Genomic DNA, 13,303 nt, shown 5'->3' with positions numbered 1-13,303 from the left:
AAGCTACCCTCTCGCCTCAGCCTCACAAAGTGATTACAGGCGTGAGGCACCATGCCCAGGCCCACTTATCTTTTCTTGACAAGGATGGTTGGTCATGGACTATGCCTGCTCAATAAGCTTTCTTACATATCTTGGGATGAAGCCCACAGTTCAGGGCAGGACAGTGTCTTCAGCATTTCAAGGGGGGCTTTCAAAAGCAATGGTTTTTCATCCTTTTTGTATCAGACCTCTGAAGATCAGATGATTGTTCTATGAAAAAGACACCTTTCTCTGGGTGGACCCACACACCGCACACATGTAACCTGGCATATGCTTGCCAGGGGCTCAGGAATCTCTGACTTCCATTCCTGAACTCCCTAGAGAAGAGTCACTTAAAATAGAAGGACCACAGACTGCTGTTCCAGCCCAAGAGGAGCTAAGAAACTGAAGGCAAGCATCCTGCAACTTTCACAGCAATTTTAATTGCCATGATATCCAAGCTTGTGGTCACTGAACTTGTCTCACTGAATAGACTGGACATTTAAAAACCAATCAACTAACCCAGGAAGAGTGCTTCACACACATACTTTAATATGCACCTGGATCACCTGGGGACCCTAAGAAGCAGATCCAGATTCAAGAGGCTTGGGCCGGGACCTGAGAGCCTGCGTCTCTAACAAGCTCCCAGGATGATGCTAATGATGCACCCAGGAGCACCATCCACCCATCCAGGGTGGGATGTAGGTGAACCTTCATCAGGAGGACACAAGACACACCCCCTGACCAGACCAAAAGGGCTTTGGTAGTTTTCATCCCCTTTGAAGAAACTTAAGTAGAGTTCAAAGACTGTACAGCTGGATGATGTTTGTTCTTTGTTTTCTCAGCCCCCTTTTCACCCAAGGTTAAAACTGAGAGAAGAGGAGCTCCAAAAATGGAAGATGATGGGAGTGGGAGATGCAAAGAAGATGATGGGAGTGGGAGATGCAAAGAAAGTCAAAACATGGAAACTATACATCTTGCCTATGTGAGTCCTGAGCAAAGAGATCAATTGATGGAGGAAAGAAGAAGTAGTTATGAAATGTAGCTGGAGCCTGGTGCCAGGAAACAGGTGGGTCTACCTCCCAGGAGGGAAGGTGGGGCCCCTAGCTTTGCATTTCATACTTAAGCCCATTCATAGAAAGAAAGGGAGGGGCTGGGTGGAGAAAGCCAGGCCCCAAACAACCTTTCACCAAGAGCTGCTCCCTAGTTTTTTTTAATTTCAACAGAAGCGAAAAGTGGCTTAACAATGAATGAAAAATTCTTCCTGGCACCTGGAAGGCAGCCTGCTGGGGCCTCTTCCCAAGCTCTAGATGCTCAGCAACTGATCCAGTAGCAGGGGTGCCACTGCTCACTGGCCAGGCAGAGTCTGCAGATGTTGGCTAAGAAACTCTCTGGGGTCTTTCCCAGCATCCCCTGACATGAGGAGCAGGACCAGCAGGACAAATGGTTTCCTCATAGCCCAAATCAATATGCTTCAGGAACGATGTGCTCGAGGCCCAGACCCCTAATGTGTTTGGATTACAAGGCAACAAGCTGCAGTGACCACCTCTCTGCAACCCCCTTCAGTGGCTGGGACCAAGCACAAACAGTGGCTGCTAAAGGCAAAATGGTGCCCAAGACCATCCTGCCCCTTTCCATGCTCTAAGCATGGTCAGCATGGGAAGTGCTCTCTACTTCCTTTCCAGCCTCAGACTCCCTCCCTACCCCATCCCTCTGCAATACCTGCCCAGAGCCCCTCCATACAAGGCCCATAGAGCTGCCATGTTTGCCAGTCCCGCTCCAGGTACCTGTCTCCACTCAAGCCACGTGAGCCTTTTGGGGCCTCATTCCTCAAGAGTTCAGTTCATGACAGTCTGATCATAAGCAATGTGTAGCATTATGGGTGTCTTAGGAAAGAGACCCTGACCCCCGGCCCCCGTTGGAGACTCTGCAGCCTTCATCCAGCCCTGAACTCTGGAGGTGGTCAGGAAACGATACTGACAGATAAGACTACCCCATACAGAGGACCAAGCTGCCGGGCCAAGGCTCCACAAAACAGGGAAAGCCCAGCCTTCCCTTCCCCAGGGAGAGACCTTCCAGGAAACTCACCAACAATGAGTCCGACCTCACAGGTGGGCTCCTCATAAGCACAGGTCATCATGGTGCCCACTGTGTCGTTGACCACAGCCACCACGTCCAGGTCAAATTCCTTTGCAAAGAAAGGGACACAGCTTTAGGAATAGGATCATTATGCCTGGCTCGAATGCTGCTGGTTCTGTCTGCTGCACTGCAGTCAGAGAGCCCCTGGTTATCATGTTAGATGGTTTTCTTACCAGCCTACAAAAACATAATGAATGTTCCTTCACAGACTAAACCTCTGCTATTAAGGATATATCTGAAACATGAGATCTAAGGAAGGGAAAGTATTCTACCCATTTTACAGATACTATTAGAGTGAATCATAGAATAGGGGAGACAAGCAGCAATGATCAAATAGCTTCTTCCCTTTGGAGTTTAAAGCATTATGGCCTGTCAGAGGGCAAAACGGAAAATATCAAACTCATTGCTCAGAATCTGTCCTTGAGAAATAGTCATGCAGGTGCACAAAGGCACACATACAAGGATATTTACTGCATGACGTGCAAGTCAGAAAAAGGAAACAATCCAAGTGTAGATCAAATGGGCTATGTAAACCGCAATCCAGACATATGCTGGAATCCTACACAGCCAGGAAAAAGAAAGAGGTTGGTCTAAATGCAATGATGAGGAAGGATACCTGTTTCATATTAAATCAAAAAAACAAGTTGTCATGTTATATAAATGGTATAATTCCTATTTTTTAAGAGTGTGTGTGTGTGTATTGGCATATGCGTGAAAAGCAAGATAGAAGAATTAACACTAACAGTTGTGAAACAGGCAAAAATAGATCACCAGGTATCCTTTCTAATTTAAGAGACAGAGTCTTGCTCTGTCACCCAGGCTGGAGTGCACTACCCCAATCATGGCTCACTGCAGACTCAACCTCCTAAGCTCAAGTAATCCTCCCACCTCAGCCTCCCAAGTAGGTGGGACCACAGGTGTGCACCACTATGGACTGGCTAATTTTTTATTTTTTAATTTCTTGTAGAGACTGGGTCTTACTACGTTACCCAGGCTGGTCTCCAACTCCTGGGCTCAAGCGTTCCTCCTGCCTTGGCCTCCCAAAGTTCCTCCTGCCTTGGCTACAGGTGTGAGCCACTGCACCCAACCTGCAGCTATATTTTCAATGAAATATTGTAAGTTGTGTAGCATACCCTTCCAGATGCAACTCAGCCCTCTTTCTTTTTTTCCTATTTAACTGCAAAAGACAGCAGACAAATCAGCCCTCTTTCCGACACTCATGTCAGCTTCCCTGACTGCCTAGTGCCTAGGTATCTGTCTGCTCTTTAGACTGTCATTTGAAGTGTTTTTGTTTTGTTTTGTTTTTTAAATTTCTTACTTTGCTCAGTGTAATGGGGTTTGAAAAAAGGCAAAAGAAAAAAAATGTGAAACAGTCTCTTACTGACTCCCTAATAAATTAATGAGTTAAATATTGGAAATTTTTCATTTTATATTTTTTCAACATCCTCCAACCAAAGACCACCAGAAACACACCTGTAATCTAACAAAGTCGGGCTTTACTGACTCACTGCAACACTGGAGAACACACCCCAGGGGGCATCTCGGAAAGTGGCTTGGTGTGGTGGCCCATGCTTGGAATCCCAACGCTTTGAGAGGGTAAGACAGGAGGATCACTTGAGCCCAGGAGTTCAAGACCAGCCTGGGTAACACAGCAAGACTCCACCTCTATTTAAAAACCTCAACCCTTTGGGAGGCCAAGGTGAGCAGATCGCTTGAGCCCAGGAGTTGGAGACCAGCCTGGGCAATATGATAAAACACCATCTCTACCAAAAATACAAAAATTAGCCAGGTGTAGATGCCCACCTGTAGTCCCAGCTACTAGGGAGGCTGAAGCGGAAGGACCTCTTGAGCCTGGGAGGCCGAGGTTGCAGTGAGCCAAGATTGCACCACTGCACTCCAGCCTGGGTGACAGAGTAAGACCCTGTCTCAAAAAAGGAAACTTTAAAGTTCTAAAAAAAAAAAAAAAAAAAATGTAATTTGGATCTGTGTCTGTGTTGTGGTTTGGGGGAAGGTTTAAAGAATTGGGGCTTTGCCCTGGATTGGATATTGTCAGGAACCAGGGGCAATTCTACGGTTACAGACTGATCTTTTTCTTGTCTAAATCCATCATGGTCCCGGACGGAGCGGCTGTGTCTGATGTTTCCGCTCTGTAATTGTTTGTGGACTCTGTGAAATTGTTTGTGTTCCGCAGGAGAACACCAAGGCATAATTGAGAGTGTCAGGCTGTGCCCACCTGTCAGGGGCTGCTTCTCTCTTTTTCAATTTGTATGAGAGTCATGATTTACCTTTCTAAAAATAATAATAATAATAATCCTTTAACAACATAAACCTATGAGCCCTTGTTTCATTGCGGGCAGTGGAGTCAGGAAATAGGGAGCTTTTCTTGGCCAGGTCACATGCTTCTGTATTGTTTGAATTCTTTTTTTTTTTTTTTTTGAGATGGAGCCTTGCTCTGTCACCCAGGCTGGAGTGCAGTGGCACGACCTCAGCTCACTGCACCTCCTCCTGGGTTCAAGCGATTCTTCTGCCTCAGCCTCCCGAGTAGCTGGGACTACGGGTGGCACCACCACACCTGGCAAATTTTTGTAATTTTAGTAGAGACGGGGTTTCACCATATTGGCCAGGTTGGTCTCAAACTCCTGACCTCATGATCCACCCGCCTCGGCCTCCCAAAGTGCTGGGATTACAGGTGTGAGCCACCACACCCAGCCTGAATTCTTTACAACAGGCAAACACACGTTTTAGAAACCCCTAAAACAGTAAAGATTTTTAAAAACATTATTTTAATAGTTACCTCTCTCCTTTTTATCGCATCCCTTAGTAAGGTGGCTACATCATGGCCCACGCAGTCTGTTGCCTTAAAACCCTTTGTCCACGTGATCAAGATTCCCTAAAACATAAAAAGCACCAGGAGAGTCCTATGTAATTAACCCAGAAGGGGAGAATACAAAATTCCAACCCTCCCTCCTGAGTCAACAACTGCTGAGGGCTCACAACATCGGAGACAGAGTTCAAACATCTGAGGACAAACCAATAAAATATGACAGACCCTCCTCACCATCCTCATAGGGGTCTGAAATAATCCCACTTCACAGATGGAGAAAATGAGGTACATTAGGTAAATAGTGATGTCTAAGTTCACCCAGCAGACAGCAAAGACGGCACTCAATAATGGAGAGCCCAGACCACCCGATTCTTAGCCTGGTACTGCCACTGGCATAACCAGCTGTACAGAAGAGTCTACTGACACTATAACTAAAGGATCCTAAGAGTTTAGTAATGCTGTGACTACCTAAAATACATTGTAGGTTTCACTGGATTGAAGTTAAAACACTTCCTGGGGAAAAAAGTACCCTGGGTGTGTGTTGACTGTGATGAATCCAAGGTGAAGGTATTAAGTGAAGTGCTTTAAAAACAAACAAACAAAAAAAAAAAAAAAACCCTCAAGTTTTCATAGATCTAACTCCTGAGCTCTAAAAGAGTTTCAGAAGAAAAAAGTCCCAAGTCAGCGACGTGACTGGATTAACTGGTTTACAGAGGCAGGTGACCATACCTAGCTCTCCTAGGGCTGCTCATTAAGCCTTAAACCCTGGCCTAAGACCCACCTCCAGAACTCCTGCCTGGTTATGTCTCTACCTGTGACACCCAGAGCTACCTACAGCTCTTCCAACGTGACAGGCTGGGTCTTGCCTCCGTGACTCTGCACCATTGGTTCTTTCTGCCCAGAATCCACTCCCCAACCCTGACTGCATGGAGCTGGAGCCGCTGGTGTTAGGGACTCGGCTCCCCCACTAGACTGTGGCCTTCCAGAGGACAGGAGCTGTAACCTTCAGCTCTGAGCCCAGTACTCAGTAGTCAGCAGGTGCTCAAGCTCTGATCCTGGACCCTGATTCATCCCGTGTATTGAACAAACATTTATTATCTCCTCTGATTGGACACTGTGCTAGGGCATGTGGGGATACAGGTCCTTGCTCACGGAGTATACCACTAGCAGAAACAAAAGACACTGTCACTAAGAACTAACTGTGTAAGAAGTGCTATAAGCAAGGCAACAATCAAATGAACAGGGGACACAGAAGAGGACAAGGTTCTATTTTTGCCTGGAGGACCAGAAGGTTTCCCAGAAAAGGTGACTGCTTTCAAAGAGAAAAGAAGAGAGAAGAGTCCCAGTATGTCCTGCAGGCTGTGAAATAAAGCCTGGCTCAACCCACTGTGACTGTGACTGTCACCTAGGAATGACACTGAGGCTGGAGAAGGCCTCAAGGGCCAGCCCACCCGGGCCACAGGGGACTCAGTGCTGCCTGATCACTGAGGCCTAAGGACAGAGACTCACCGCGTCCAGACTCGTCTGCTGGCAGGGAAATGAGAACGTGAAGCCCAGAGGCATCCTAGGGCCTTTGATCCCCATGTAGTCCAGGAAGTCAGAGATGCAGGAGACAATGTGATCAAACAGCTGCAGGAGAAAAGAAAGGATCTCCCATGCTCTCTGTGGTTTTAATTTTATCAGTGCACATGGACCAAAGTGTGTATACACACACACACACGTATGCAAACACACCCCCCACACATGCAGAGTGAACATCCTTTTCCAGAGCCTTGTCAGTCACCAGAGTGTCACAAGCCAGGCATGGCAAAAAGCATCTGGTGCTTCTGGGCCACAAGGACACAAATCCATGTGGGCATCCCATGGAGGATTTTGGTCATCACGTGACTGCCGGTGCCACTGGCCGTGTGTGCAGTGCATATGCACTATGGTTTTGTAATCTCACCTCTTCCCCAGTGCCCTGCATGATTTCAATAGGAATGGCGTAGATCTTGTTGTGCATTTCCACCGTTCTCTTTTTCCCACTACGGATTTTCACCAGCAGCACACGGAAATTGGTTCCTCCAAGATCCAGGGCCAAGAAGTCACCATTCTCTGTTGCAGTCAAAAACATAAAGAATGTCAAAAACAGCTAAGTGCCTTTTGGCAGCCAGTAACCCCAAGACTCCGGACTTTCAAGGGGAGAATCCCATAGCAAACACAGAGGAGAAGCTGCAACTCCTCCCTTTAGGACGCAGCACAGACTCAGAGGAAGAGTGGGCACTACATCCCTGACCACCACAGACTTGGAGCCACACTGGGAGGGGAGCATGTGAGTAAACCACCTGTCACAATACACAGACTTCACCAGGGCTGCAACAATGAAAATCTCCTACAAAAATTAATAATTTATGTCAGGGTGTGGGGTATTTGCGAAAACAGCCACACCATTCCCTTCCCTGCATGTGCAAAATCCTTCTTTGCAATGTGACTGCAGTTCTTCCCACTGAAAGATGGAGTCAATTTCTCCTCCCCTGGGATCTAGCCCAGCCCTAGGATTGTTCAGGCCAACAGAGTGTGGCAGAGGCAAAGCTGAGCCTATCCCCAGTCTGGGCTTCCAGGAGGCTTTGAAGTCTTCCCCTCTCCCTTGCAGCCCTTACTGCCACCACTTGAACAGACAGGTGGCCCACTGAAGGATGAGACACAGGGCCAGGGACCCCCGCACCCCAGCCAGCAACCAATCGCTGGACATGTGTGGAAGGGCATCTGAGATCTGTCTCAGCTGACCCAACAGCTGACTGCAGATCCAGGAATGAGGCCGGCAGAGGTCAGCCGCACCTGGCCCTGATGAGCAGAACTGTCCAACTGACCCACAGATGCATGAACAATAATAAAGGGTGGTTGTTTTAAGCCACTAAGTATAAGGATGACTTATAATGCGGTATTAGGTAACTTACACATAGGACTCATTCCTGTCACAAACATTCATTACTCCAAGGACCCACCTGAAAAGCTCTTCAGATTCCCCATAATGATCGGCTTCAGTGAAAACTACCAAGGTTAGCATAAAGGGTTGGATTCCGTGCTACCATTTGCCTGAATGCAAAACTCCCCAGGCCCTGAATGTCTCATGCATACTCTATCGAGATTTAAGAACGGTACACTGAGTGTTTATCCTTCTGCTGGCTTACCTTGGCTTTGGGAAAACCTAATCAGTGCTGTGGGATTTGCCCAGCTTTTAAGAACACTTCTTTTTTATTCATTTAATACTTTTTGAGACAGGGTCTTGCTGTGTTGCCCAGACTGGTCTTGAACTCCTGGGTTCAAGCAGTCCTCCCACCTCAGCCTCTTGAGTAGCTGGATGACAGGCGTGTGCCACCTTGCCCAGCTCAGAGCACTACTCTGAGCAGGGCTGTAGTTTTAGAGGTAGATAGCACTTGCCTGGGAGGTCTGACCAGGAAAATTTAACTGCCGCAACTCACACATATGACAAATCAGTTAATAAAAATGGAAAACAGGTGTGAGGAAGTTTCTAGCTCTGGCAAAATCATGCATCACCAGTGCAAAGGCATCCACTGGTGAATTCAACCTCCCCCACTGTGGCTCAGTCCCTGGCAGGAGCAGGACAGGCATGTCAGCCCCCAGCAGGCCCTCACCGGTCCCGTCAGGGGTACTCCGGACGAAGGAGGGCAGCATCTTAACCACGGCATTGTTGTGCGTCTGCTTCCTCAGCCCCAGCTCCATCTCGGCCCGCATCCTCTTCTTCACCTCCAGCAGCATGTCCTTGGTGAGGTGGAAATGAGCCAGGGTCTCCTCTATTTGCCGGTGCTGCTCGGCCAAGCGGTAGGCCACCGCTGTCACCATGGCAGCCCCCTTGCCGCTGCCACTCTCCGAGAGGAGGAAACGCACATCGGAGTCCGGCACCAAGCGCCTCAGAGTCTTGTGGAAACGCCGGGAATACCTTGTGGGGGCGGGGGGGACACGCCACAACAGCTGGACTGAGCATCCACTGGGGACCTCTGGCCACCCTTTCTTTCTCCACTCTTTAACTCTTTTTTCCACCCCCCTTTTTTTTTGAGACAGGGTCTTGCTCTGTCGCCCAGGCTGGAATGCAGTGGCACAATCACAGCTCACTGCTGCCTCGACTTCCCAGGTTCAGGTGATCCTCCCACCTCAGCCTCCCTAGTAGCTGGAGCCACGCCTGGCTAATTTTTTTGTATTTTTAGTAGAAACAGGATTTCACCATGTTGCCCAGGCTGGTCTCAAACTTCTGGGTTCAAGCTATTCACCTGCCTCAGCTTCCCAAGTGCTGGGATTACAGGCATGGGCCACTGTGCCCAGCCTAATTCCATTTTCTGCACCTGCTTGTTTCATCACACAAATCATATATATCCACTGTAGAAAAGTTAGCAAATGCAGAGAGGTAAAAAGGAAAAATGAAATCGTTCATAATCACACATAAAAAGAGAAGATTCTCATTATTACATGAGTATCACACACAAAAATTCCAGGTCTAAAAACATTTTGCCCTCCACCGTGAAGAAGATAATACAGCACAGTGGTCAAGAGCATGGTGTTCAAAAGTCAGATGCAATGGCTCATGCCTGTAATCCCAGCACTTTGGGAGGCCAAGGCAGGTGGATCACCTGAGGTCAGGACTTCAAGACCAGCCTGGCCAACATGGTGAAACCCTGTCTCTACTAAAAATAGAAAAATTAGCTGGGCATGGTGACAGATGCCTGTAATTCCAGCTACTCAGGAGTCTGAGGCAAGAGAATTGCTTGACCCTGGGAGGCGGAGGTTGCAGTGAGCCGAGAGCACACCACTACACTTCAGCCTGGGCAACAGAGCGAGACTCTGTCTCAAAAAAAAAAAGAGGCCGGGCGCGGTGGCTCAAGCCTGTAATCCCAGCACTTTGGGAGGCCAAGACGGGTGGATCACGAGGTCAGGAGATCGAGACCATCCTGGCTGACACGGTGAAACCCCGTCTCTACTAAAAAAATACAAAAAAAACTAGCCGGGTGAGGTGGCGGGCGCCTGTAGTCCCAGCTACTTGGGAGGCTGAGGCAGGAGAATGGCATGAACCCGGGAGGCGGAGCTTGCAGTGAGCCAAGATCACGCCACTGCACTCCAGCCTGGGCGGCAGAGCGAGACTCTGTCTCAAAAAAAAAAAAAAAGAAAAAGAAAAAAAGTCAGATGGGAAAACAAGGGCGAACTCCACCCACTCCACCTCAGGTGACCTTGAGCAGCTGACCCTGAAGTAATGAGGGTCTCAGTATCTGGGTGTCAGTGATGTGCAGGGAACTAACTGAGCTCGTTAAAAAGCTCAGATTAGTAACTGCTGCTGAGGAAGGGTTCAATAAATAATCACTCTTTTTTTCACTTGGCTCTTTCCCTCACCACATAAAAGTCTGGAGATTTCTCAGTGTCTAGAAGAGAGCTTTGGGACAGCAGTGAGATAGAACTTCCTCAGTTCTATCTCTGTCTGCGGTCTGCAGTCAATAGAGAAGGCTGGCAAAACAGTTCCCCCAAAATATTAACAGCAGTCAACTCCAAGGGGTGGGATTAAGGATGATTTCTATTTTCTTCATAACTTTTTGAACTAGTTAAAGTTTCTATACTGAGTAAATATTACTTCTGAAATGAGAAACATTTAATCAAAGCTATTTTTTAAACTGTGATGAGAAGAGTTCTGGCTCATAGGGATTACTGCACAAGAGTATGAATGTACTTAATACCACTGAACTGTACCCTTCATGGTTAAGGTGGGCTGGGCACAATGGCTTATGTCTAAGCCAGCACTTTGGGAGGCCGAGGATCACTTGAGGTCAGGAGTTCAAGACCAGCCTGGCCAGCATGACGAAACTTCATCACTACTAAAAAAACACATACAAAAAATTAGCCTGGTGCAGTGGCATGGCTGAGGCAGGAAATTGCTTGAACCTGGGAGGCTAAGGTTGCAGTGAGCTGAGAGCACACCACTCCACTCCAGTCCAGCCTGGGCAATAGGGCAAGACCCTGCCTCCAAAAAAAAAAAAAGTTAAGATGATATATTTCATGTTATGTATATTTTACTACAATCTAAAAAAATTCTAATGTGATGCTGCAAATCCCTAGGCTTTCTTGTCCAAAAAATTAGCCAAGAAATTACAAAGAAAAAAGAAAGAAAGCAATGGCTAATAAAAGTTTCATTATCAAGAATTTTGCAAATACTTTAAAAATATTTTAAAAATACAATTACATCCTTGGCAAATAACATACTCTAACTTGGCTCAAACCCTTTCGCCTCAGCAACACAAAACTATTTCTCTCTCTCTCTTTTTTTTTTTTTTCTTTTGAGACAGGATCTTGCTCTGTCCCCCAGGCTGGAGTGCAGAGGCACAATCTCAGGTCACTGCAACCTCCACACCCCCATGCTCAAGTGATCCTACCACTTCAGCCTTCCAAGTAACTGGGATTATAGGCACACCACGACACCCAGCTAATAATTTGTATGATTTTTTTGTAGAGACAGGGTTTCACCACATTGCCCAGGCTGGTCTCGAACTCCTGGGCTCAAGCAATCCACCTGCCTTAGCCTCCCAAAGTGCTGGGATTACAGGTGTGAGTTGCCATGCCAGGCCAGGACTATTTCAATTTAAGTCGACATTCTTTGAGCCATCACCAGAGCTGGGTGTGAAGGTGCAGTATTGACATGAGTACTTCACATGCACATTATATTTATATGTACAGTGGGAAACAATTCTGAGGTCCTGTGCAAAAAAATAATGTCACAGGCTATCATTAAAACTTATTAGATAATGACTTAGAATTTACCTTTAGCCTTTTAAAAAAGTAGAAGCCACGTTCTCACAGGACAACGTGGCTTCTGAAACTAAGGTGAGACGGTATGAGGACTGGCTGGGGCTACTGACAGACCAGAAGGCTGCATGGGGAACAAAGCATCCCCTCGCCAGTGGGGTCACCTTACAGCTCCTACAGCTCCAGCTCTCAGAGGCCAACCACAGACAAGCTGCCCATTTAAAAAAGTAAAGTCTGAGGGTTTGGGGGGTTTTAACAGCAGCTTCTGAAACAAGAATGTGGGTACCACACCTCTGACCCAAGGTCCTCCTGACGAAATGCGGACGAGAGACAGACACACTCCACCCAGCGGGACCGACAGCTACAGAAATCTCCATCTCGACTTTTGACAGGGCAAGGTAACAACGGAGTGCAGAAACAATACCAGCAAGGATCGGCTAAGGGCGATCCTTCCCAAATGGGCAACACTGACCTTACTGCCCAGAACTAGGCATGTTATTTATTTATTTTTTTTTTATTTTTTGTAGAGATGAGGTCTTACTATGTTGCCCAGGCTGTTCTCAAACTCCTTCCTCCTGCCTCGGCCTCTCAAAATGCTGAGATTACAGGCATGAGCCACAGCCCCTGACACCATTGTCTTGTCTGCCGAAAAATGTTCACCGGGTACAAAAGTCTGATTTCTGGAGAAGGTCCCCACCCACAATGGGTACAGAGTGCCAATGAGAGCAAAGGGCAGACTCACTGTGGGTGCGTCTTGTAAAGAGATCCGTCGACACCAACCGTGGTCCGCAGCCTGGGTGTGCCCTTGTTATCACGCAGGCGGTTCAAGATGGCGCCCAGTGTAGCAGCCACCAGGTTGGCTGAGCGAAACGAGACAATGGTGCAAACGTGCTGGACCGAGACACAGTCATCATCGGACGGCTCCACTCCCAGGCGGGTCAGGATTTCTTTGGCATTGTGGAGGCCTTCCTTATTCCTGTGAAGTTAGAGGCCAATACTGATGCACTGAGGACCACACGAGGCAGTGCAAAGCACTGAGGCGCGAAGGTGCTAGAAAGGGAAAGCCTGTGCGTGGTATGGGATGAAGACAGTCAAATGCCTGAGAAAGCCCCAGGAAGGGTTCTCCTCCATAAGAAATGCCAGGTAGTAATCGGAAAAACTGTACCAGCCTGCATTACGCCAAGCCAGAACCATGAAGAGAAGTGGAGAGGCAAAACGATGTGGCCTCTGAACAAGTGAAGAAATGGCTGCCACCACCCAGGGCTCAGGAGGCTCGGGAGAACCTCCCACTCTCCAGGTCTGTGAGTTGCCCTGGATGCTTACACATCCTTCCTTGATGTCTCTCAGCCAAATTGTAATTTTCTGTATATGTGTTTTGTGTATCTTTTGTTGGATTCATTCCGAAGTACTTTATAGTTTTGTTATTACCGTAAATGGTGTCTTTAAAATATATATGTATACATACATGTATACACACACACACACACACACATATACACTCTATCTTTGCAGCTTTCCTGTAAATCTAAAATTATTCTTTAA

General features: G+C 47.5%; 1 protein-coding gene across 5 annotated transcripts in view; it reads right to left on the bottom strand.

Annotated features, from left to right (window-relative positions):
• Positions 1–13,303, bottom strand: part of LOC105466097 (hexokinase 1) — a 130,971-nt gene that overhangs the window by 10,442 nt on the left and 107,226 nt on the right. For all 5 annotated transcript variants that reach the window (XM_071069669.1, XM_071069670.1, XM_011715030.2 and 2 more), the window contains 6 exons: positions 12,504–12,737; positions 8,617–8,921; positions 6,927–7,075; positions 6,491–6,610; positions 4,952–5,047; positions 2,107–2,206 (listed from right to left, as the gene is read on the bottom strand). In XM_071069669.1, coding sequence (XP_070925770.1) covers positions 2,107–2,206; positions 4,952–5,047; positions 6,491–6,610; positions 6,927–7,075; positions 8,617–8,921; positions 12,504–12,737 — 1,004 coding nt within the window. The remainder of the gene's footprint in view (positions 1–2,106; positions 2,207–4,951; positions 5,048–6,490; positions 6,611–6,926; positions 7,076–8,616; positions 8,922–12,503; positions 12,738–13,303) is intronic.

This window comes from Macaca nemestrina, chromosome 9 (assembly GCF_043159975.1).
Source record: "Macaca nemestrina isolate mMacNem1 chromosome 9, mMacNem.hap1, whole genome shotgun sequence".
In the NCBI taxonomy this organism is placed as follows: domain Eukaryota; kingdom Metazoa; phylum Chordata; class Mammalia; order Primates; family Cercopithecidae; genus Macaca; species Macaca nemestrina.
The sequence above is the reverse complement of the archived record's forward strand: the minus strand, read 5'-3'. Positions and strand labels throughout refer to the sequence as shown.